Source organism: Aquarana catesbeiana, linkage group LG10, assembly GCF_042186555.1.
Source record: "Aquarana catesbeiana isolate 2022-GZ linkage group LG10, ASM4218655v1, whole genome shotgun sequence".
Lineage (NCBI taxonomy): Eukaryota > Metazoa > Chordata > Amphibia > Anura > Ranidae > Aquarana > Aquarana catesbeiana.
Window position 1 is genome coordinate 25,157,571 of NC_133333.1, and position 21,810 is coordinate 25,179,380.

General features: G+C 42.3%; 1 protein-coding gene across 5 annotated transcripts in view; it reads right to left on the reverse strand.

Moving 5' to 3' along the window:
- The window catches only part of IGLON5 (IgLON family member 5), an 859,278-nt gene that overhangs the window by 408,077 nt on the left and 429,391 nt on the right, over nucleotides 1-21,810 (reverse strand). For all 5 annotated transcript variants that reach the window (XM_073601840.1, XM_073601839.1, XM_073601838.1 and 2 more), the window contains exon 3: nucleotides 11,837-12,069. In XM_073601840.1, the coding sequence (XP_073457941.1) occupies nucleotides 11,837-12,069 (233 nt within the window). The remainder of the gene's footprint in view (nucleotides 1-11,836; nucleotides 12,070-21,810) is intronic.

The window sequence follows — 21,810 nt, forward strand, 5'->3', positions numbered from 1 at the left end:
TCACTTTCACTACAACCTCTCCTTGTAGTTCTACAGCCCACTGAGCTCCCGGGCTTTCTCTAGACCCACTGATTCACTGTCACTGAATCCCTTGAGCTCCACCAATCTTCACAGTGGTATCTTCCTCAAGCGTCACCCCCGGCTTTCTGCTGGGTCCCTAGCTTGCCACTCTAGATACCTCTCAAGCTTCACCCCCACTGCCCCGCTCGGTCCCTCGCTTGACACACAAGGCTGCTCTGCAAGCGTCACCTCCGATGGTTGGGTCCCTGGCTTGATACCTACTGAAGTTTCCCGATTCTTCACCGTCCCCGGTTGGTGAGAATGCTGCTCTGGTACTTGCTTCAGTTACTCACTGTGGTCCCCGGTAATAAGGTAGGTGGTCCCTTAGTGGCGACAGCTTCCCTTCTACCTCTGACCATGACAGGTTCTCCGGCCGACAGAACCGTCATTTTTGGTTGGCAACTCTGCACTGCTCTCCCGCTTCTGGATAGGCCCTCAGACAGCCTAGCAGCCAGATGCCCCTGGGATTGGCCCAATCTCCAGCCTAGCAGCTCGGGGAAACAAGACAATTTTTTTATTTATTTCTTTTGGATATTTACTATAGCTAAAAAGTAAAAAATATTGTTTTTTTTTCAAAATTGTCGCTCTTTTTTTGTTTATAGCGCAAAAAATAAAAACCGCAGAGGTGATCAAATGCCACCAAAAGAATGCTCTATTTGTGGTTAAAGTGATTGTAAACATTATTTTTTAATTTTTTTACAAACATATCACACTAACCTGCTCTGTGCAATGGTTCTATGCAGTGTGGCCCTAATCTTCCTCTTCTGGGGCCCCCGCCAGCCTTCTGAGTGCCCCCATAGCAAGCTGCTTGCACTTGTGCGGGCTTCATCCCAAGCCATTGACACGCAGAGCATGGCTTGGCCCCACCCTGCTTTCTGGCTGTGATTGACAGCAGCAGGAACCAATGGCTTCCTCTGCTGCCTCCATGTCGAGTGAGGAGAGAAAGAGCAAAGAGAGCCGCTGCTCTTGGGCACAGTGCTGGATGGAAATTGGGCTTAGGTACGGTACCTTTAAAAAGTATTCATAACCCCTTGAAATTTTCCACATTTTGTCATGTTACAACCAAACACATAAATGTATGTTATTGGGATTTTATGTGATAGACCAACACAAAGTGGCACATAATTGTGAAGTGGAAGGAAAATGATGAATGGTTTTCAATTTTTTTTTTACAACTAAATATCTGAAAAGTGTGGTGTGCATTTGTATTCAGCCCCCTTTACTTTGATACCCCTAACTAAAATCTAGTGGAACCAATTGCCTTCAGAAGTCAGCTAATTAGTAAAGAGAGTCCACCTGTGTGTAATTAGTATAAATACAGCTGTTCTGTGAAGCCCTCAGAGGTTTGTTAGAGAACCTTAGTGAGCAAACAGAATCATGAAGGCCAAGGAACACACCAGACAGGTCAGGGATAAAGTTGTGGAGAATTTTAAAGCGGGGTTAGGTTATAAGAAATATCCCAAGCTTTGAACATCTCACGGAGCTCTGTTCAACCCATCATCCGAAAATGGAAAGAGTAGAGCACAACTGCAAACCTACCAAGGCATGGTCATCCACCTAAACTGACCGGCCGGGCAAGAAGGGCATTCATCAGAGACGCAGCCAAGAGACCCATGGTAACTCTGAAAGACCTATAGAGATCCACAGCTCAGGTGGGAGAATCTGTCCAAAGACAATAATAAGTCGTGTTCTCCACAAATTGGGCCTTTATGGAAGAGTGGCAAGAAGAAAGCCATTGTTGAAAGAAAGCCATAAGAAGTCCCAATTGCAGTTAGTGAGAAGCCATGTGGGGGACGCAGCAAACATGTGGAAGAAGGTGCTCTGGTCAGATGAGACCAAAATTTAACTTTTTGGCCTAAAAGAAAACGCTATGTGCGGCAGAAAAATAACACTGCATTTCACCCTGAACACACCATCCCCACCGTGAAACATGGTGGTGGCAGCATCATGTTGTGGGGATGCTTTTCTTCAGCAGCGACAGGGAAGCTGGTCAGAGTTGATGGGAAGATGGATGGACAGTCTTAGAAGAAATCAAAATAAAAGGGGATTGGGGATAGGACCCAAGGTGTCCTTACCTTCAGTGAAGGAAAAGGAACAAACTGCGGTTTAACCTGATATAACTTTATTAGAACAATTAGTAGAAAAACATTTCAATCATTGAAAGGAAAGCATAAACAATAGGAGATTGCATAAAGTAAAAACTGACAACGTTGTCACTTAAAAACGCATGCCCATGAGCTCAGCCATATCCCAGCTATCTACACGTGTCAATCATCTCAAGTCATTAAGTGTGACTTAATATATAATGCTTACATATGTTTAGGTGAGGTGAGTTCCAGGGAACCTTGGTAGCACAAGTCGGTACCCGTATTGTGCTTAACCATGGGCCTCCAGACTCCCTATATGCCTATAGAGTTACTGCATTAAGTCTTTACAATGTTAAAGAAAGCATTGGTTATCTCAGACAAATAAATGCAATTCTGGCTAGAAAGTATTCCTGATAGTTAGTGAACAGGACAGGTTTGATTTCTGGATGTAGCACTGTCAATCATAGAGATAATATATATAAAAAAATGCAGCACGCTGTGATGCAAGCATGCAACTTGAGTCAAGGAGAAACAATAGATCCACAACAAGCCTGTTAGTCATTCAGCACCATGTTTCCATGAAGCATTAAAGATAGCACCGCATATAGATTGGATCGGAAAATATAGTCAGCTGAGTCAAAATACAGAGCCTCCAAAAAAAAAAAAAAAATTTAAAATTTCTCCTCCCTTTTTAAATGTTCAGGCTGTGATTGCTTGCTGGATATACCAGTTGAAAAGAGACTCACTGTTTAGATGATATTAGATTGGTCCTCAATAGCAGCGACAAGGTGGTGAATCCAGAGTCCTTTGCAGGGGTCCACAGGTGTGCAGGATGCGAATCTCTGTATTCCTAGTCCTGGTGACACGCACTGGATGTTATCCACTCAAAACCAGCATGGGGCCACCTGGCCATTTACTTCCAGTTTTCGGTTGTTTGTGGATTTCCAGTTTGCGGAGATAGGATGAGGGCTAAGGAGTGATGAAAAGCCCAAGTTGGCTATCAGCAGAGGGCATGCGTAGGCACACGCACTGACATGTTTCACCCACTTGTGACGTGGGTTTCTTCAGGGTCCTATCCCCAATCCCCTTTTATTTTGACTACTTCTCCTGTTCTGACAAGGAACACCACCCTATTAGGTGAGCCGGTAACCAACGATACTGGTCATCAGGACCCCGCCCATCGCGTTTTTTTTTACTACGATCAATCTTAGAAGAAATCTTAGAAGAAAACCTGTAATAGGGCGTACACACGGTCAGACTTTGTTCGGACATTCCGACAACAAAATCCTAGGATTTTTTCCGATGGATGTTGGCTCAAACTTGTTTTGTCTACACACGGTCACACAAAGTTGTCGGAAAATCCGATCGTTCTAAACGCAGTGACGTAAAACACGTACGTCGGGACTATAAGCGGGGCAGTGGCCAATAGCTTTCATCTCTTTATTTATTCTGAGCATGCGTGGCACTTTGTCCGTCGGATTTGTGTACACACGATCGGAATTTCCGACAACGGATTTTGTTGTCGGAAAATTTTATCTCCTGCTCTCCAACTTTGTGTGTCGGAAAATCTGATGGAAAATGTCCGATGGAGCCCACACACGGTCGGAATTTCCGACAACACGCTCCGATCGGACATTTTCCATCGGAAAATCTGACCGTGTGTACGGGGCATTAGAGTCTCCAAAAGACTTGAGACTGAGGCGAAGGTTCACGACCCTAAACATACAGCCAGAGCTCCAATGGAAAGGTTTCGATCAAAGCATATTCATGTGTTAGAATGGCCCAGTCAAAGTCCAGACCTAAATCCAATTGAGAATCTGTGGCAAGACTTGAAAATTGTAGTTCACAGACGCTCTCCATCCAATCTGACAGAGCTTGAGCTATTTTGCAAAGAAGAATGGGCAAAAATGTCCCTCTCTAGATGTGCAAAGCTGGTAGAGACATCCCCAAAAAGACTTGCAGCTGTAATTGTAGCGAAAGGCGGTTCTACAAAGTATTGACTCCGGGGGGCGCCATACAAATGTACCCCACACTTTTCACATATTTATTTGAAAAAAAAATTGAAAACCATTTATCATTTTCCTTCCACTTCACAATTATGTGCCACTTTGTGTTGGTCTATCACATAAAATCCCAGTAAAATACATTTAAGTTTTTGGCTGTAACATGACAAAATGTGGAAAATTTAAAGGGGTATGAATACTTTTTTAAGGCACTGTAATTATAAGGGGCACTGGGAAGGGGATGCATACAGGTCTTTTTAATGCATTCTCTGCATTATAATAAAAAACGTCTACCTTTACAACCACTTTTAACGTCAAACTTTCCAAAGTGCAAAGCTCTCCCCCCAAGCGGGTGCTGTGCTCGGGTTACCCTTTAAGCTTGGCCCACTAATACTAAACCATTATATTTGCAGGTCGAGTTAAATTGATAGTTGACAGTGTAACGAGGTGAGGCACGGAGCGGAAACGACGCAATTATGTCCACATGACAAAGGAATCACGCAATGTAATTAGAGGAAAATTTCAGCAGGAATCAAACTGCTGACATCTTTGTAAAGTTTGCTATGTTTGTTTTGGTTCGGTTACCCCCCCCCCACCCCCTTCCCCCCTTTGTTGGTTTCTGCTGAATTGGGCCCTCCGTTCAGAACTGCGCTTTCCATTCCAAAAAACCACCGTCAGGCTGTAATTATCCCCCGTCCCACAATAGCAAGGCTTTCACAGGCCTGACAATGCCGCTGATTGTGAGAAGTGGGGGGGGGAGGCTGCAAGTTTCCTGACTGACAGCTCCTCTCGCACAAATCCAGATGGGGCCCCTTACAGGCACACAATGACAGCCATTATGAAGACGGCCGAATCAAAAGCTGTCCCGCAATTGGCCACAGTGCTTCCATTTTGCACATGTCACTGCAGCACAAGTGACGAGCAGGGGAGGGGGAGGGGATCACGGAGCTCATAAAGGGACTGCAACTGTTAACTGTTATGGTGACACTTTCCCTTCGATTTGCTGATTGACGTAACGGCTACTTGAAGCCAAAAGGATCTGGGAGGGCTCTTGACCCTATACTTCCCGTTAAAGGAATTGTGCAAGCAATAAAATCGCCAAATAACTCAAAGATGACAGCCTAATACCATGTCTGCTCAGTGAGCACTTTACTAGAAGCCCGCCTCATTTATGCAAAGGTAAAATTTGTGTGGCTACACTTCAATGGACTTCAATATATTTCAGTAGGTACACGGGGCTTTTTGCTCAGAACAAGTCCAGTTTAATGTGACTGACTACTACTAGCTATTCTAGACCAGTGTTTCTTAACCAGGGTGCTATCTCAGTTCCCCTAAGGTGCCGTGAGCAAGGGACCAAGTTGGCCCTGGATCAGCATCATGAGTTGCCATGGTACGGACAGGCTGGATGCCAGCACCATAACAACCAATGAAGCTCTAAGACCAGGATGCACAGCGTAATGATGATTGCCACCAAGTCACCTGCACAGTGGTAATGCATGACTCCAGAGCAGGAGGCATGTAAGGCCATGCCCAACATTCAGGGGAGAATGGAAGTCTGCCTCTTCCAGACCTACTCCTCCTCCTACCCTCTGCCACACTGCTGGAGTCAAAAGGTAGAGCTATAACGTGAAGAAGGGGCTATGTGATTGGGGGGCTTTGATGGGAGATCTGTGTAATGGTGGGGACTGATGGGGGAATGTGGTGGAGGGGTATGATGTTAAGAGAGAACTTTGCTGTGAAGGGGGGACCTCTGACATTATGTGGGGACCTCTGCTGTAATAGGGGGACCTCTGATATGAAGGGGGGGTCCACTGATGCATAGCTCCCAACTGTCCTTGATTTCGAGGGACTGTCCCTGATTTGGAGAAAAGTCCCTCTGTCCCTCATTCCTCCTCAGTTGTCCCCCATTTTGGTCTGATCTATACAGTTGTATATAAAATGCACTTTTTATTTTTCAAAAAGTGTTTCCCAGTGCTAAACCTTTCATCCAATTTTTATAAGCCAATATAAAGAAATAGTAGTGTTCAAAAAAAGCACTCGTGGGTTTAACTAATTTATATATATATATATATATATATATATATATATATATATATCTTCTTTAAGGGGGCGTGGCAGGGGGTGTGTCCTATGCCTACGTACATTTGCTAAAAGGTATCCCTCGTTCCCATCTCAAAAAGTTGGGAGGTATGCTGATGTAAAGAGGGATCTCTGACATGATGAGGGAATTCTGATGTGAAAGGGGAACTCTGATGTGAAGGGGGGACCTCTGACATGTTGGGGAGATCGCTGACGTGAAGGGGAGTCCACTGATGTGGACTGAAGTACGCTTTCTGCTGACGTCACCAAGATAAGTCCAGGCACCGCGCCATTCTGACTCTGGAAGTCTGGATCCTCCAGGGGCCTGGATTGATGGCAGTCTCAGCCTCTCAGCGTACCGCTGAGAGGCTGAGACGGCCGCTCCCTCCCCCTCCACAGCTCAGTGCTCCAATGAGCGTGGAGGAGCAGAGCAGGAGAGCTGCTGATTGACAGTCATCAGCTCTCCGGTCGGAGTGCAGTGAGAACTGAGCCATCAGCTATGTTCGGTGTCTCGGTTCCCAGTGAAGAGACACCAAGGGACAGATACAGCATCCACCTAGGTAAGTATTAATCTGAAAAAAAAAACAGGATTCCCATACTTCTCCTTTAATAAGGTTTTTTGCAACTGGCCTCTATATAAAAATATATATAAATGTATTTATTTAAAAAAAAACTCAGTCTAGCAGCGACCCATAAATATTCTGTTGTTGCGCTGAAAATCAGCCTCTGTATCGCTCTTCGCGCTTGGCGTGGCTCAATCCCCTCGGTGTGCTTTGGAAAGTATCTAGTAATTCACCACCTTATTATTGAACTTAACTGCCAATTCAGGGAAGCTTTGATAATAACTAAAAGCAACAACCCGTAATTACACTTTTTACATCATAAATGAATGTTTAGTGGTTTCAACCCGCCACGCGTCCGAAAGCTGAATCGTGCGCAGCAGAAATATGATCCCTCCTTCCTGCCTAATAATCCCAGATTCAAATGTATTCATTCAGCGTTGCGCTCCTGGAAATAGACGTGCGTAATGCTGAGTGTCCACGTTTTAGATGGCTGTGGGCTGCTGACCTGCCAAAAGGTTTCAAATTTCCCTAATTAATATATAATTATCCTTGAAGCTTTGCTTGCTGTGAACTATATTTACTCCGTGTAAACAGTTATGATCATGGTTGATTCGGCCCCCTGCCATGTTTGGGCTGGCGGACAGGCGGCTTGGTGGTGTTACGGCTCAAGGTTCGCAACTGCAAGGCAAGCAACTTTAAAATAAAAACTTGTAGCACTCTCCTAGCATAGCTAGGTAAATCTAGTTTTTGGCTCCTTCTGTAATTAAGAGAGCAGTAATCACTTGCTCTGTTCTGGTCATAATTTCATAAGCTGGGAGTTTGATTGTTTCCTCCTGCCTCTGGAAGAAGCGTCCAGAGCTTAGGGTGGGAAATCAAATAGCTGGTCCGAATATTTATCGCACCCTGGCCAATCCCTGGAGAGATGTGCCCAAAAAAGTGGTCTGGCAGGTGGTAAATAGCCTGGACCACTGGAGAGACTGTTCTTCCCCTGTCAGGGAAGGTAATGAGAGCTTTGGGGGGCTGCTTGCCCCTGAGGCATCCTATGGACTACAGAAAGTAGGAGTCTGGCACCGACACATTATAAAATATAATTGTAGTTGACCTTATTCATCATAATCCATCAAGACATGAAATATCTCATCATGTAAAAATATTGACATGTTATGACCCCAAAGTGTTTGGGGCTGAAACGCGTCCATCTTTTTACATGATGGATTCTTTTATGTCTTGATGGATTATGAATAAAGTCTACTACAATTGTATGTTATACTATGTCAGTGTCAGACTCCTACTTTTTTCAGTCCATAGGATGCCTCAGGGCCAAGCAGCCCCCCTCGAAGCTCTTGAATCTGCATGGCAATCTATGGTATGTACAGCGCATGACCTGGCATAGACCATTTAACCTTATCCCATTGACAGTGAAAAATAGGGTTGCAGCACCGCAGACTTTTCTTATCCTATTGACTGAGTTGTTGTTCTGCAGGGTCTCAGCTGTGGCGAGGTTGAAGACCTGGGAATAATGAGGAACTGAATGCAGGATTTCCCTACAAGAGGTTCGGTCTGGAGAGGGAGAGTCTCACTGACTGGACCGAGTCCAGAGGAAATTGGCAGGAGGCAGCTGTTCTGGAGACTTGTGAGTAAAGACCCTAACCAAACCTGTTTTGACTGTGCAGCTCCCTAAAAATGCGCTGGTTACCTATAATTGTGCAGCCATGCAGGGCAACCAGATGCCAGAGAGACTTGCCTCATGGTCTTCAGCTGTGAGACCTTAGACTGTCCCATATTCACGAGGAGAAGAGTTCCCTCTCATCAATGTTACTGAGCATTTTGGAATTTCCCAAGCCCCAACCTCTTATCTCTTACCATTTTTGCAAGCAATAATTTACAAAAATACAACCCCTAGACTGAAACCGGAGTGAAAGGACTGTTGATTGGGTGACTGGTGGCCCCTGTACTATTTGAAAAATAACTAGTTAATGTCAGCTTCCCCTTTGGGGGGTAGTGCTACACTTGTTACATTGCTGTCAATGAAGGTTCTCATGTATCCAGGTTATGGTATAGCTGGTAGTAGTTAGGCACATTCAACTAGACTTGTTCCGTAATGTTGAAGATGTTTTTAGGTTCTCCAAACCACTTCTTCAGTTAAAATGAGCAATAGGAACATACAAGCCAACATTATTTCCAGTCGCTATGGAACGTGTCATGGCAGATGGTGATTGTCCAAGAACAGGATGGGAAGGTGTGAAAGTTGTGGAACCACCTAGTAACATAATCTCATCCTTGGTGTCAGGGAGTCTTTGTAGGTGGTAATTCTTCTATTCACATGCTTGAAGTCATGAAATGTTGTCAGATCGCCGGGGTGAAGATGGAAGACAGATGGTGTTAAAGACCTCCATTGATGTTCAGGGATGCCTACATACATTTGTTCATGGTGGACAGTGCCACATCCATCTCTTAATGGGAACAATAAATAAAGAGAAGAACATGGATTTTTCAAGACACCACAAAGACCTTTTATTCAAATAAATACGTATTTTACTACAGTATTCATAAACAAACAAGTTTTTATGTGAAATATATATATATGGTGGCTCAAAAATCTAGGTCCTTCTTTCTTTTTTTATGGTTCCGTTAAAGCAGAGTTCCACCCATAAATGGAACTTCCGCTGATCGGATTCCTCCTCCCCTCCTGTGCCACATTTGGCACCTTTCAGTGGGTAGGGGGGAGCAGATACTTGTCAAATACAGGTATCTGCTCCCACTTCCGGGGAATGATCGCCACACATTGTGCGGTGAACTACGTAATGTCTGGTTGTCCTCCTCCTCCCCCTCCCCCCGCTGCCTTCTGGGAGACACACAGGTCCCAGAAGACAGCAGGGACCATTCAGAAAGCACAGCGCGACTCGTGCATGCTCAGTAAGGAACAGGCTGTGAAGGCGTAAGGCTTCACTTCCTGTTTCCCTTGGAATGATGCCGGCGCCTGCACCCGGATCCTCAGGCTTCCAGGACAGGTAAGTGTCCTTATAGTAAAAGTCAGCAGCTACAGTATTTTTTTTTTTACCCAGGCGGAACTCCGCAACTGGTTTATGAAGGAGGCCATTTATGTCAAAGTGGACAACCATCCCTTAAGGAGGTTATAAACCTCAGAAAAAAAAAATCCTGCAAGACAAAGGCATAATGAGCTAGTATGCATCGCACACTAGCTCATTATGAAATACATACCTTAGAACGATGCCCTGGACTGGCGTCGGCCCTCTGAGTACAGTGCGGACATCTTCCACCGCAACTATTTCCGGGTTTGCGGTTCCAGCGCTGTGATTGGCCAAAGCCACGACGATGTCACGGCACAGCTCTTGGAGAAACGCACCAGCGGCCCGTTCCTAAAGTGTGCATGACATCGGCAGCAGCGCATATACTGAATATCTCCTAAAAGTTTAGGAGATATTCAAGGCACCTACAGGTAAGCCTTGTTTTAGGCTTACCTGTAGGTAAAAGTGGTGTAACAGGGTTTGCAACCACTTATACAGGGAGGAAAGGAGTCTTCAACACCATCTGTCTTCCCCTATAATGTTGTTTCGACATCTCTACCTTGGCGATTTGACAATAATTTACACCTTGAGCTATATGACTAGAACGATTAACACCTAGGCAGACTTCCTGACAACATGCATGGGATTATGTAGTTAGAACAGGATGGTTCAAAAATGTTCACATTTCCCATTCTGCTCTTGGAAATCAAGATCTGTCTTGACACATTCTATGATTGGATCAAGGTGTCGGTGCTACCTGTGTGGATATAAATACTGGGGTAGGTTCCTGACATTAGAATGAAAGAAATGGCTTGGATAAGCTAGGAAAGGTCTTTAACATACAGTAAACAGAACAAGTCCAGATAAATTTGACTAACTACTACTAGTTGTTACATTATTTTTTATGGTTGATAAAGAATCTTGTACAAACTGTAAAGTACAAAGTAAAATACCATTTGACTCAGAATCCACCAGTAAATTATTTGACCACAGCTTTAAAGTAGCTAGCCCCAGTCACAAAAGCCTTATACATGAACTATAACATCCTAACGTAATTACAAATGTAATTTTTCAATATTTTAATCCATGGAACTTTCATAAAAATAATCCCTGATAATCCTGCCATGAATGTCCTTGTTCAAGCACCTCCTGGTATAGGGTGACAGCGCTTGTCTCTGTCTCCTAGTGGGGCTTCTACATTGTCACCCTGTCAGATGGGCTTCTGATGGAGAATTCAAGTGGTCATCTCAAAACACATTCACATGTCCACTGCTGTGAACAACATTAAACAAATATAGATAAATTTTCATTTTTTGAAAGAAGATCTATAAATGGAGGGGGCGAACCTATCAATCATCCACTCATCTTCCATCCATTGATTCTATTTTATTCATTGAAGCTGTAGTAATGGCTTCTATGAATGGAGCAGCTGGGCAAAAAGGGCAAGCATTGTCGGGTACTTTTGATGAAAGCCTATGAAAGCCCTTTAGTTTTATTAACCCCCAGCACACTGGAAGATTACAGTGGTAGGGGGTTGAAGCATCGGAGGAGGAAGATTTCAGCAAAAGGAGGAGATAGCATCACTGATGGTAAGTAATGCCCTTGTGCTGATTTTGTATTTTTGGGTTTTAGGTAAACGTAGCCTTTAAGTAAGTCCCTCTAAATCAGCCTTTCTCAACCTTTTTACCCCAAGAAACCCTTGAAATAATATTCAGGTCAAAATGAACCTCTCCTAAAACCAATTCATCATGTGGGAAGGTTGCCCACCTTACAGTGGAAAGGATGGACCTCCATACAAAGGTGATCAGAATGCCACCCTTACAGACAGCTAAAAAGGTAACGTGTGTCATCCTGCTTATGCTTTCCAGCGGCAAGAGAACTATTTAGGCACCATCAAATGGGAGGTCAATCAGCCACAGCTCAAGAAACTCCTGACAAACTCTGGAGGAACCCTAGAGTTCCATGCAACCCTAGCTGACAATGACTGCTGTGAATATTGATTAGGAAGGTCTTACCTTGCACAATGAGATAGGCCTGTGTGGTGTGTGGCTTGTCTTGTGTCTGATAAGAACAGGTGTAAAGCCCCTCGTCGGCCACATCCAAGTTTGTGATAATGATGCTAAATTCTGTCTTGTTGTAGTTCAGTAACCGCACCCGGGTGTCTATAGACCACTTGTCATTACCCGCATACAGGATGTTGGATCTGTTCAGCCAGGCCACTCGTGTCACTTGGTCATCGATGGAGCAGCTGGGGAAAAAAAGGACACAGTCAGAGTCACCTGTTTGGGCTATGCAATTTTTTAAAGGACAATACTACTATATAGAGATTTGGAAGGATTATGTTTATGAGCTCAGCCAGAAGTGAACAGATGCTTTAGGCACAAGCCTAGAATTGCCAATGGTAACTCTGGACCGTGTGAACCCTTGCTGATAAAGGTACACTCCAGTTAGAATTCAAAATTAGACTTTGAGATGCATACAAATGAGGGCACTTGGTCAGTACTTCAGTTTGACATCCAGGCATTGCTGTAGTGTACTAGTTTACCAAGTTTCCCAAAACCTGATGTTAAAGGAATGTCAGTACTCAGTACTGTATGTTTCTACTAATTACCAATAAGATTGAATCTACCTTGAAAGTCCAAATATGATTGGTGAAGGAAGAAACAGAGAGAGTGTGAGGAAATTACGCAGGGCAGGCTGTAGGAAGCGCACACCCAGTAACCCTGTGAGGTGCTCCCTGGTTTCTGTCTGCAGTGAAATATTCTATCAGCTATTGACCTGTTTTTTCTTATGCTCATTCTTGTTAAATTATCACTCTGGTTATGCCAGGAAGCTTTGACCAGTATCTGATGTAGTTTCATTGTTTCGTTAGTTACGTTCATCCATCATTAGTCCCGAAGCTAAGGTACTTTTTGATACCACAATTTTAGGTGCCATTCAAATGAATGGCATTTCAAATGTGCATTCTGTGACTTGTCATTTAAACCTCTGTGCTTTGAAATCGTGGGCAGAATCGCGGCAAATCTGCCCGCGTTTCAAAATGCTGAGGTGTGAATGCAGTCTAAAAGGGTTTTTACCGTAATGCATTCTCTGCATTAAAGTAAAAAATCTTCCACTACGTGTTTCCCCCCACTGCCCCTGCCTAACACTTACCTGACTCCTGTATCGATCCAGTGTTGTGTTTCAGACTTTCTTTCCCTCTCTCCTTCTGATCTCATAGGCCTTGCTGAGAACAGCAGGTGCCATTGGCTTTTGCTGCTTTCAGTCAAATCCAGTGAGCAGAGAGCGGGGTGCTGGGCAAAGCCGTGCTGTGTGTGTCAGTGGACACACAGAGACCAGCTCAGGAGAAACCCCACATATCTGCCCCAATAGTAATCAGCTGGCTTTGGGAGCATACAAAGAAATGGAGGAGCAGAGACTGTCGATGGAGGACCCCAGAAAAGGAGGTAAGGGGTGACTCTGTGCAATGGTATTGCAAAGAAGAGGTGGAGCAGACAGTGTCAGCGGGAGGCCCCAGAAGAGGAGGTAAGTGGTGACTCTGTGCAAAACCATTGCGCAAAGAAAGGGAGTTTTTGGACTTTAAATGAGAAGCATGTTGCCATGCATCTCCATTCCTAAATTTAGTACATAAAGTGGATTTCAGGACTTTGAAGGAGGTGTTGTGATGGGACTCAACAAGTAAAACAAGGTGATAAGCAATGTGTTTATTGTCTAAAACACACAACAATGACATGCAGCAGTAGATACATAAAGTATAGTAAACACATGAACAGCATATTACAAACCATCAGCATATAATTGTCAAATGGAATACTCCATTTTCCCTGCTTTGCTATAGACTCCACCTCAGCTCCCGGTACAGACAATTACACTGGTCCATTTGTTCCAATACAGATAACTTCACAGGTTGCTGACATGTAAGTTACTAACATGTCCCTGCTTCCCCTTAGTGGGTCGCATGATTAGAAATTTTTATGTGATGTCTATATCTCTTTACAGATTTTATATTATTATGCATTCGCCCCTGAAGAGTGGCTTCATTGCCATGAAACGCGTTGGTCTTACGACGATGCATATGTTTTATACTCATAGGCTACTACCTTGAGTTCTCAAGATTTTTTATGGAGGAGTATTCTTTCAACTACCTTATGTACGGTTTGACAATTATATGCTGATAGTTTGTAATATGCTGTTCATGTGTTTACTATACTTTATGTATCCACTGCTGCATGTCGTTGTTGTGTGTTTTAGACAATAAACACATTGCTTATAACCTTGTTTTACTTGTTGAGTGCCATCACAACACCTCATTCAAAGTCCCAAAAATCACCTTTAAATACCATTGCACAGAGCAGGTAAGAATAAAATTGTTTATTATTTTAATTTTAAAAAAAAGTTACACTTTAACGGGATGTTCTTCATTTCTGTGAGGATATCCACTTTTCAACTGTACACATCGCTGAACAAAAGAAAGGAAGGAAGAATGTGTATTGCTTGATGGACTTCGCTGATCCCTGCTGAGCAGGCGGATGACAGGTCCGTCTCCGTTCACTGTGCAGAGACGGACCTGTCAGAGTCCTGCTCTCCTCTATTGGGAGATCAGATGAAAATGGACCGCCTGTCCGTTTTCATCCGATCCCATCCGATTCACCAGATGGATGGAAAATAGGACCTCCATCCGTTTGGATTTGGCTGACAGGATCAGATCAGATAGCAGCAAGTGTCAGCGGACATGTCACTGCTGACATCCGTCGCTGCATGGGAGTAAATGGATGGTCCGATCAGGTCTGACAGTAAAACTGACAGGCGGACCTAATCAGACAGCCCGTGTAAAAGGGGCTTTATAGCGTACTTCATATTCTGCAATCCCACCTCCAGCCCACTGTTCAAAGGTGAAAAGAGAAGGGTACAAAATAAAGATAAAAAGTATTTATAGTTTGTAATTTTTTGAAAGTTGTCCCGCCCTAGGTTATTTTTAGGAAGCTGGTTTCCAGTGCATATGCTAATGAACTTGTTGGACTGGTTCATGAGCTTGGGCCAGGAAGTGATGCTATAGAAAGTAGGGTGAGGGAACAAAGGACTTGAACAAGCCATGTGCTGAGGACACAAAGGAACTGGTAGAAGCTTTTCAGGACCACAAGAAGCAGTCTGGAAGATTCCTGGATCCTGGAAGATGACTCCGTCATAAAGAAATATTAAAAACAGTAACATTACCTGGGGATGACACTAAATCTAAATCTAAGTTAAGTAACTTTAAAAGTATCTCTCTTGTATACATTATCCATTTTAATTTGCTGGGAAGGATAGATAGTTTGTGCATATGCACATCATATGCATATTTTGTGATACTTTGTATACCATGAATTGTTTTCCCTACAAGCGAGTATAGCATTTTTCTTTAGTAAAGCAAATTATTATACACTACAGGGGGTTTTATGCTTCCTTGCTTTTAGCGCAAAGAACCTTAAATAGACAACGCAAAACATGCCTAGGCCTACAAAAGACTTATGAGAAATAAAGATTTGCTTGCACCCTTGCCTATATTGGCTTTTCCATTGGTTGGCCTCCCTACCCTAGATCCTCAACTTTTCACCATTTAATAAAAGCACTTCTGTCAGTGCTTTTATTGTTATCCATGCCTTCTTGTCCTGATGACAATTGAAACCTCATTTCTCCTATGGGTGTCATATGGGAAGCAAGTGAGGGAAAATCTCAACAATAGAATACACAGAGTGAAATAAAGACCTGGCGAAAATGTTAACTCCTCTACACAACTGAAAAAAAAATATCTGGAGAAGTTAGGCTGAAGTTTAATCTGTTATTTTTTGCCTTCTCTGTCTCTTCCTTTTTCCCCCTCATCAAGACGCTCATGACATTTTCAAATAAAACCTTTTTGCATTTTTATTACCATCATTATTTGAGACCCAGTGACATCATCACTGGGTCTCTGTGCTTCTCTATGCAATGCAGGCTGGTGGGAAAGGCCAGCAGGGTGCTGTACATAGTTTCCACAGCACCTTGCCTCAGTACTCCTTTTAAGAGCCCTCAGCCCTGACGCAAGGAGTGGGATGGCTCTTGGGAGGACTTACGCAAATATCAAAATGCCTTAGAGTGGTTGTAATACTAGTTACACCACTTTTACCTGTAGGTACTGTAAAAATCTCCTAAACCTGCACGGTTTAGGTAATATTTACCATGTACACTTGCGCCGGCGTCATCGGCTCATGCGCTGTAAAGAAACGGACCTCCGTGCCGTTTCTTCACTAGCAAGGGCCGTGACTGACGGCTCCTGCATGCATGTGTGGAAGTCACTTCACGTGACTCCGGCCAGTCACAGAGTCGGAGTCCACGGCCCCGTAAGGTAGAGGGCTGAAGGTGGATGCAGCCACCAGCGGGGACATCGGGGGCTTCGTTTGCAGGTAAGTGCAAAAAAACTGAAATCCAGTAAGTGAAAAGGAGTATGGAAAAATAAATATGGAATAACATTTTTAAGACCATGTGTTGTTTTTGAAGCCTGGGCTTCCCCTATTCATATGCTAATGAACCCGTTTGACTTGTTCGTGAGCTCAGGACAGGAAGTGGCCAGGCCAAGAACAGTCAGACTGGGTAGGATAGAGATAGATGATGTGAAGAAAAAAAAGGGGTCAAACTGCGCTAACAGAAACCCAAACCATAAACCAATAAACAAGTGAATAAGTAAATATAAAAAATAAATCATAAGCAGCAGCAATTCTCCTGAATAACATAAGTACAGTGCAGAATATAAGAAAAACAATAGAATCGCGCTAAATAAATAGTCATTTATGAATTGAAAAAATCAAACTGTGATATTAGTATATGAACAAACATATTGGCCCCTGGAAGACGTGACCTATCACGAAACGCCACGTAGGGCGAGCGACGCGCTGACGTCACCACGTGTCTTCCACTGATCATTCAGCAGGACGGGTTAGTCTGTGTGCTACCGGCCAGACTAACAAGGCTTGCTAAATTTTGAATTGATGTAAGTGTTTTACTTTACCTATTTTTAATAAACCAAGAGATTTTACACTATGGAGCGCCTTTGTTCTGTCTTACTATGTACATCCATGGTTGAGTCCATTTTTCTATGAAGAGAGCTGGGAACATCAGGAGCCTTGCTGAGGAGGTTTAGGAACGGCCATCATCCCTTAATTAGCCCAACAGTTGTCTCGTTGGTTATACTCTGCAGAAGTGTTTACATACCAGCTTCCCCTGATCCTCTGTAGTGGGGGATCATGGGGCTCCGGTAAGCAGTCACCCCTTCTTTACCGGTGGTGGATCCCTCCTTCTCAAGACCTGACTTGCACCAATCACCTTATTTAAAGGGACTTTTTACTCGCGGGGATCAACCCCTTGTTTTCTTTATTATTGTTTATTGCATTTAAATCAGTTTCCCACATTTAGCACTTTTTATGGCACAGCACTGTGACATTACACATGAGTGAGTGGGTTGCCTTAGATTCCATCACTGCATTTATTATATGTTTGTTCATATACTAATATCACAGTTTGATTTTTTCAATTCAAATTTGACTATTTATTTAGTGTGATTCTATTGTTTTTCTTAGAGATAGATGATACTGGTTCTTAGCTTTATCTGACTTGCTGCAGGTTCTCATGCAATGTGAGAAGCTCGCAGTGTGCAGTGAAATCCAAGCAAGCAATTTCAGTACGGGAGAGGCTGTACAGCTGTGCAAGGCTGGAGGTCAGCTCTAATGTTCAATCCATTTTTATTTTCAGCACAGTTTCAAGTCTACCATGTAACAACAATTATAGTTAGGGAAACGTTACATCTACTACTATATGTTAATCCGTTAAGCTGAACCAAGATAAAAAAACAAAACAAAAGAACTGCTATTTAATGGGTCATGTCCCAACTCTATATCTCCAAACCTCTTTGATAGAAAGTCTCTGATAGTCAGTGGGACTCAGGTAATAGAAGGGTAACAAAAGCTACAAAGGCTTCAATGACAGACATATTGGCTGCCTGTTTGAGACATAAATATATTGCTTTCCAGCAGTCATACCTTGTTCCTTTTATAAAGACATGGATTCACAGCGTGACTACTTCCCAATATAGCACTTGGTATGAAGCCTTGTCCAATAGGCCCATTATTTCCTCGTTGGAAGAGAGCCCCCAGAGGCTTCCCGAGCCTTTCATTTCAAAACACAAATCGCCCAGCTGTAGCTTCAAGGACAACTGTCTGGCGAAATTGTCGGATGATATCTGATTAATGTACAGTTACTAGAGAGCAAGGGAACGTATCTAGTTCACCCTGATACTGTAGATATCTAAAGAGCTTCAAAGGGGAACTGTGGCTCCAGAAAACATGGGGAGGACAAAAGAGGACCTCACGGGTTACAGGAGACTTAAAATGTTATACTGCCAAACATTCAAAAAGGGTTTTTTTTTTTTAATTATAAAAATGTTATTCAATTTTTAAAGTTTGATCTTTAAAATTGTATGTCTGATGGTGTCTGATTTATGTTTAGTTACTAGAGACCAAGAGAACATATCTAGTTCACCCCGATACTGGAGACATCCGAAGGGCTTCAAAGGGGAACTGTGGCTCCAGCTAATCAAGGTAGTACAAAAGAGAGCTTCTTGGGTTAGAGGAGGCCTAATAGTGTACCGATGAACATTCAGAAAAGGGCAGATTTATTTTAATTATCAAAATTGTATAAAATATTTGAAGTTCAATCTTTAAAGTGTATGCCTGATGGTATCTGATTTATGTACAGTTACTAGAGACCAGGAGAACATATATAGTTCACCCAATACTGGAGACATCTGAAGAGCTTCAAAAGGGAACTGTGGTGCTAGAAAATGTGGCTAGGACAAAAGAGAACTTCTTGGGTTAAAGGAGGCTTTATAGTGTACTGGGGAACATTCAAAAAGGGCAGATTTATTTTAATTATCTAAATTGTATTACATTTTTTAAGTTCAATCTTTAAAGTGTATGCCTGATGGTATCTGATTTATGTCCAGTTACCTGTGACTAAGGCAACATATCTAGTTCATCTTGATACTGGAGACATCTAAAGAACTTCAAAGGAGAACTGTGGCCCCCAGCAAATGTGGGTAGGACAAAAGAGGACTTCCTGGGTTACAGGAGGCTTAATAGTGTACTGGGGAACATTCAGAAAGGGCAGATATGTAACCACTTGACCTATAGAAGGTTGTACCCCCTTCATGACCAGGGCATTTTTTGCTATTCAGCACTGTGCAACTTTCATTGGCAATTGCTTGGTCATGCAACACTGCCCAAATTAGGTTTGTATCATTTTTTTTTTCACACGAGTAGAAATTTCTTTTGGTGGTATTTAATCACCACTGTTTTTTTTTGCTATACAAACAAGAAAATACCAACATTTTAAAAAAACACATATTTCTTAATTTCTGTTATAAAATTTTGCAAACTAATAATCTTTCTCCATAAATTTAAGCCAACATGTATTCTGCTACATTTCTTTGGTAAAAAAATATCCCAAATCAGTGTATATTATTTATTCTGTGTTAAAGTGAGTCCACAAACTATGGGGATGTATATTTGAAAATCAATCAATCCTGATGTATTAACAGCCTATCTAATTTATTGAGGCCCTAAAAGGCCAGGGCAGTACAATATCCCCACAAATGACTCCTTTTTGGAAAGTAGACAGTCCAAGGTATTTAGTAAAAGGTATGGTGAGTTTTTTTAAATTTAAATTTTTTGTCACAATTTCTTGGAAATTGGATAATTTTTTTTTAAAAATCGCTTTTTTTTCACAATTCTTTTTTTTTTTTTTACATATTGTCGCCAGTGCAGTAAATGTACTGTGGGTGGAATTTGTGAAGCTTGATCTTTAAAGTGTATGTCTGATGCTATCTGATTAATACACAGTTACTAGAGAGCAAGCAAATATATCTAGTTTGCCCTAAACTGGAGATACGGTATCTAATGAGGTTCAAAGTGGAACAGTGGCTCTAGCAAATATGGGGGGAACACCTAAAAGAGAACCTCATGGGTTATAGGAGACTTAATGGTGTAATGGTGAACATTCAACAATTTTGTTTAAATTTTGTTTAAATTATACATTTATAAAAATATATATATATATATATATATATATATATATATATATATATATATAATTTTTTTCAAAGTATTGAGTTTTTAAAATTGTATCTTTAAAGTCTATGTTTGATGGTATCTAAATATTGTACAGTTACTAAAGAGAAAGGTAAAATATCTAGTTCACCCCGTTACTGGAGATATCTGAAGCGCTTCCAAAGAGAGCAGTGGCTCCAGCAAACATGGCGAGAATACTTAACAGAGGACTAGTTACAGGAGGCTTAATGGTGTTCCGGCGAACATTCAGAAAGGGCAAATTTACTTTGAAGTTTGATCTTTCAAGAGTATGTCCAATGGAATCTGAATAATGTACGGTTACTAGAGAACAAGGAAACATATCTAGTTCACACAGCTACTGGAGATATCTCAAGAGCTTCCAAGAAGAGCAGTGGCTATAGCTAATGTGGAAAGGACACCTAATAGAAAATGTGTTATAGGAGATTTAATGGTGTACTGGGCCTGGCGAACATTCAGAAAGGGCAAATTTACTTTGAAAATTATAAAAATTTTATTGAATTTTTGAAGCTTGATCTTCCAAGTGTATGTCCAATGGTATCTGAATAATGTACAGTTACTAGAGAACAAGGAAACATATCTAGTTCACCTTGTTACTGAAGATATCTGAAAGGCTGAAGAGAAGTGGCGCTAGCAAATGTGGAAAGGAGGACACTTAATAGAGAATGTGTTATAGGGGGTTTAATGGTGTCCTGAAAAACATATAGACAGGGCAGATTTTTATTTATTTATAAAAATGTTATTGACTTTTTAAAGCGTGATCTTTAAAGTGTATGCCCAATGGTATCTGAATAATACGCAGTTGTACAGTTACTAGAGCGCATGGGAACATATCTAGTTTACCTTGTTACTGGAGATATCTAAAAAACTTTAAATGGGAACTGTGGCTCCAGAAAACATGGGGAGGACAAAAGAGGTATAAGAAGTGGGGGCTCAGTCAGCGCAAAATCAATATATGAAACCTAAATGAAACCTATATGAAACTAAAAATACAAGCAGCTAAACACTAAAGGTAAATATATAAAAACCCTTTAAAAGATACTGAATAAATGACAGTGCAGCGCTAATGATACAAAAATCAGACCAACATAATGCATATAGCATAAAATTGTTGAAAGTCCCCTTTGATGTGAAGAGAAATGAAAAAGAAGAGTTGACAGAAAACAATCTCCTCTGCGGTGGTAAGGATGCTCACAGACATTCATATGGTGTGACTTAATCTGTGTTTCCTCCACCAGTTAGCCAAACCGCTCACCTCAATCACTGGACCCCTGAGCTAACAGATGGGTCAAACAGGCATTCGCCACAAAAAAGTGGTCATAAATGGAGGCTTGAGTAGGCAGATAGATAGGATGCGAGGTCCCGCCACTTTAAACAACCGCACGTTGTTACACTTAATTTCCAACGGTAGTACCATGAAATGCAATAAGAAATATATAGTGCACACTGTATAGCTAAAATCAATTTCTTTATTCTAAAAAGACAGATACTCACATAAAAAGCACTGTAACCCTAGTGCTGGGATGAATGGTATGCAGTCTATAACAGACATAGGTGGATAAGGTGACTGCAGTGACATTCCAGGGGAGGACCCTGTAACGTCACTGCAGGCTTCCTGTAGCAGAGATACATGTAGTCCCTACTCCTCCAGAACCTTTCCCTACCTCTACACACTATGCCTGCCAGATGGGGAACCTGTCCCTACACTAGACACTCACATAAAGCACGCCAAAGCCAGGAGCTGGAGTCTTAAACAGACTCTGCCTGACTAAAAATGGCTGCTGAAGTCACGTGGGGAGCTAGCATCCAATCGGACAGCTGTCTCCCTGTTACCGCAG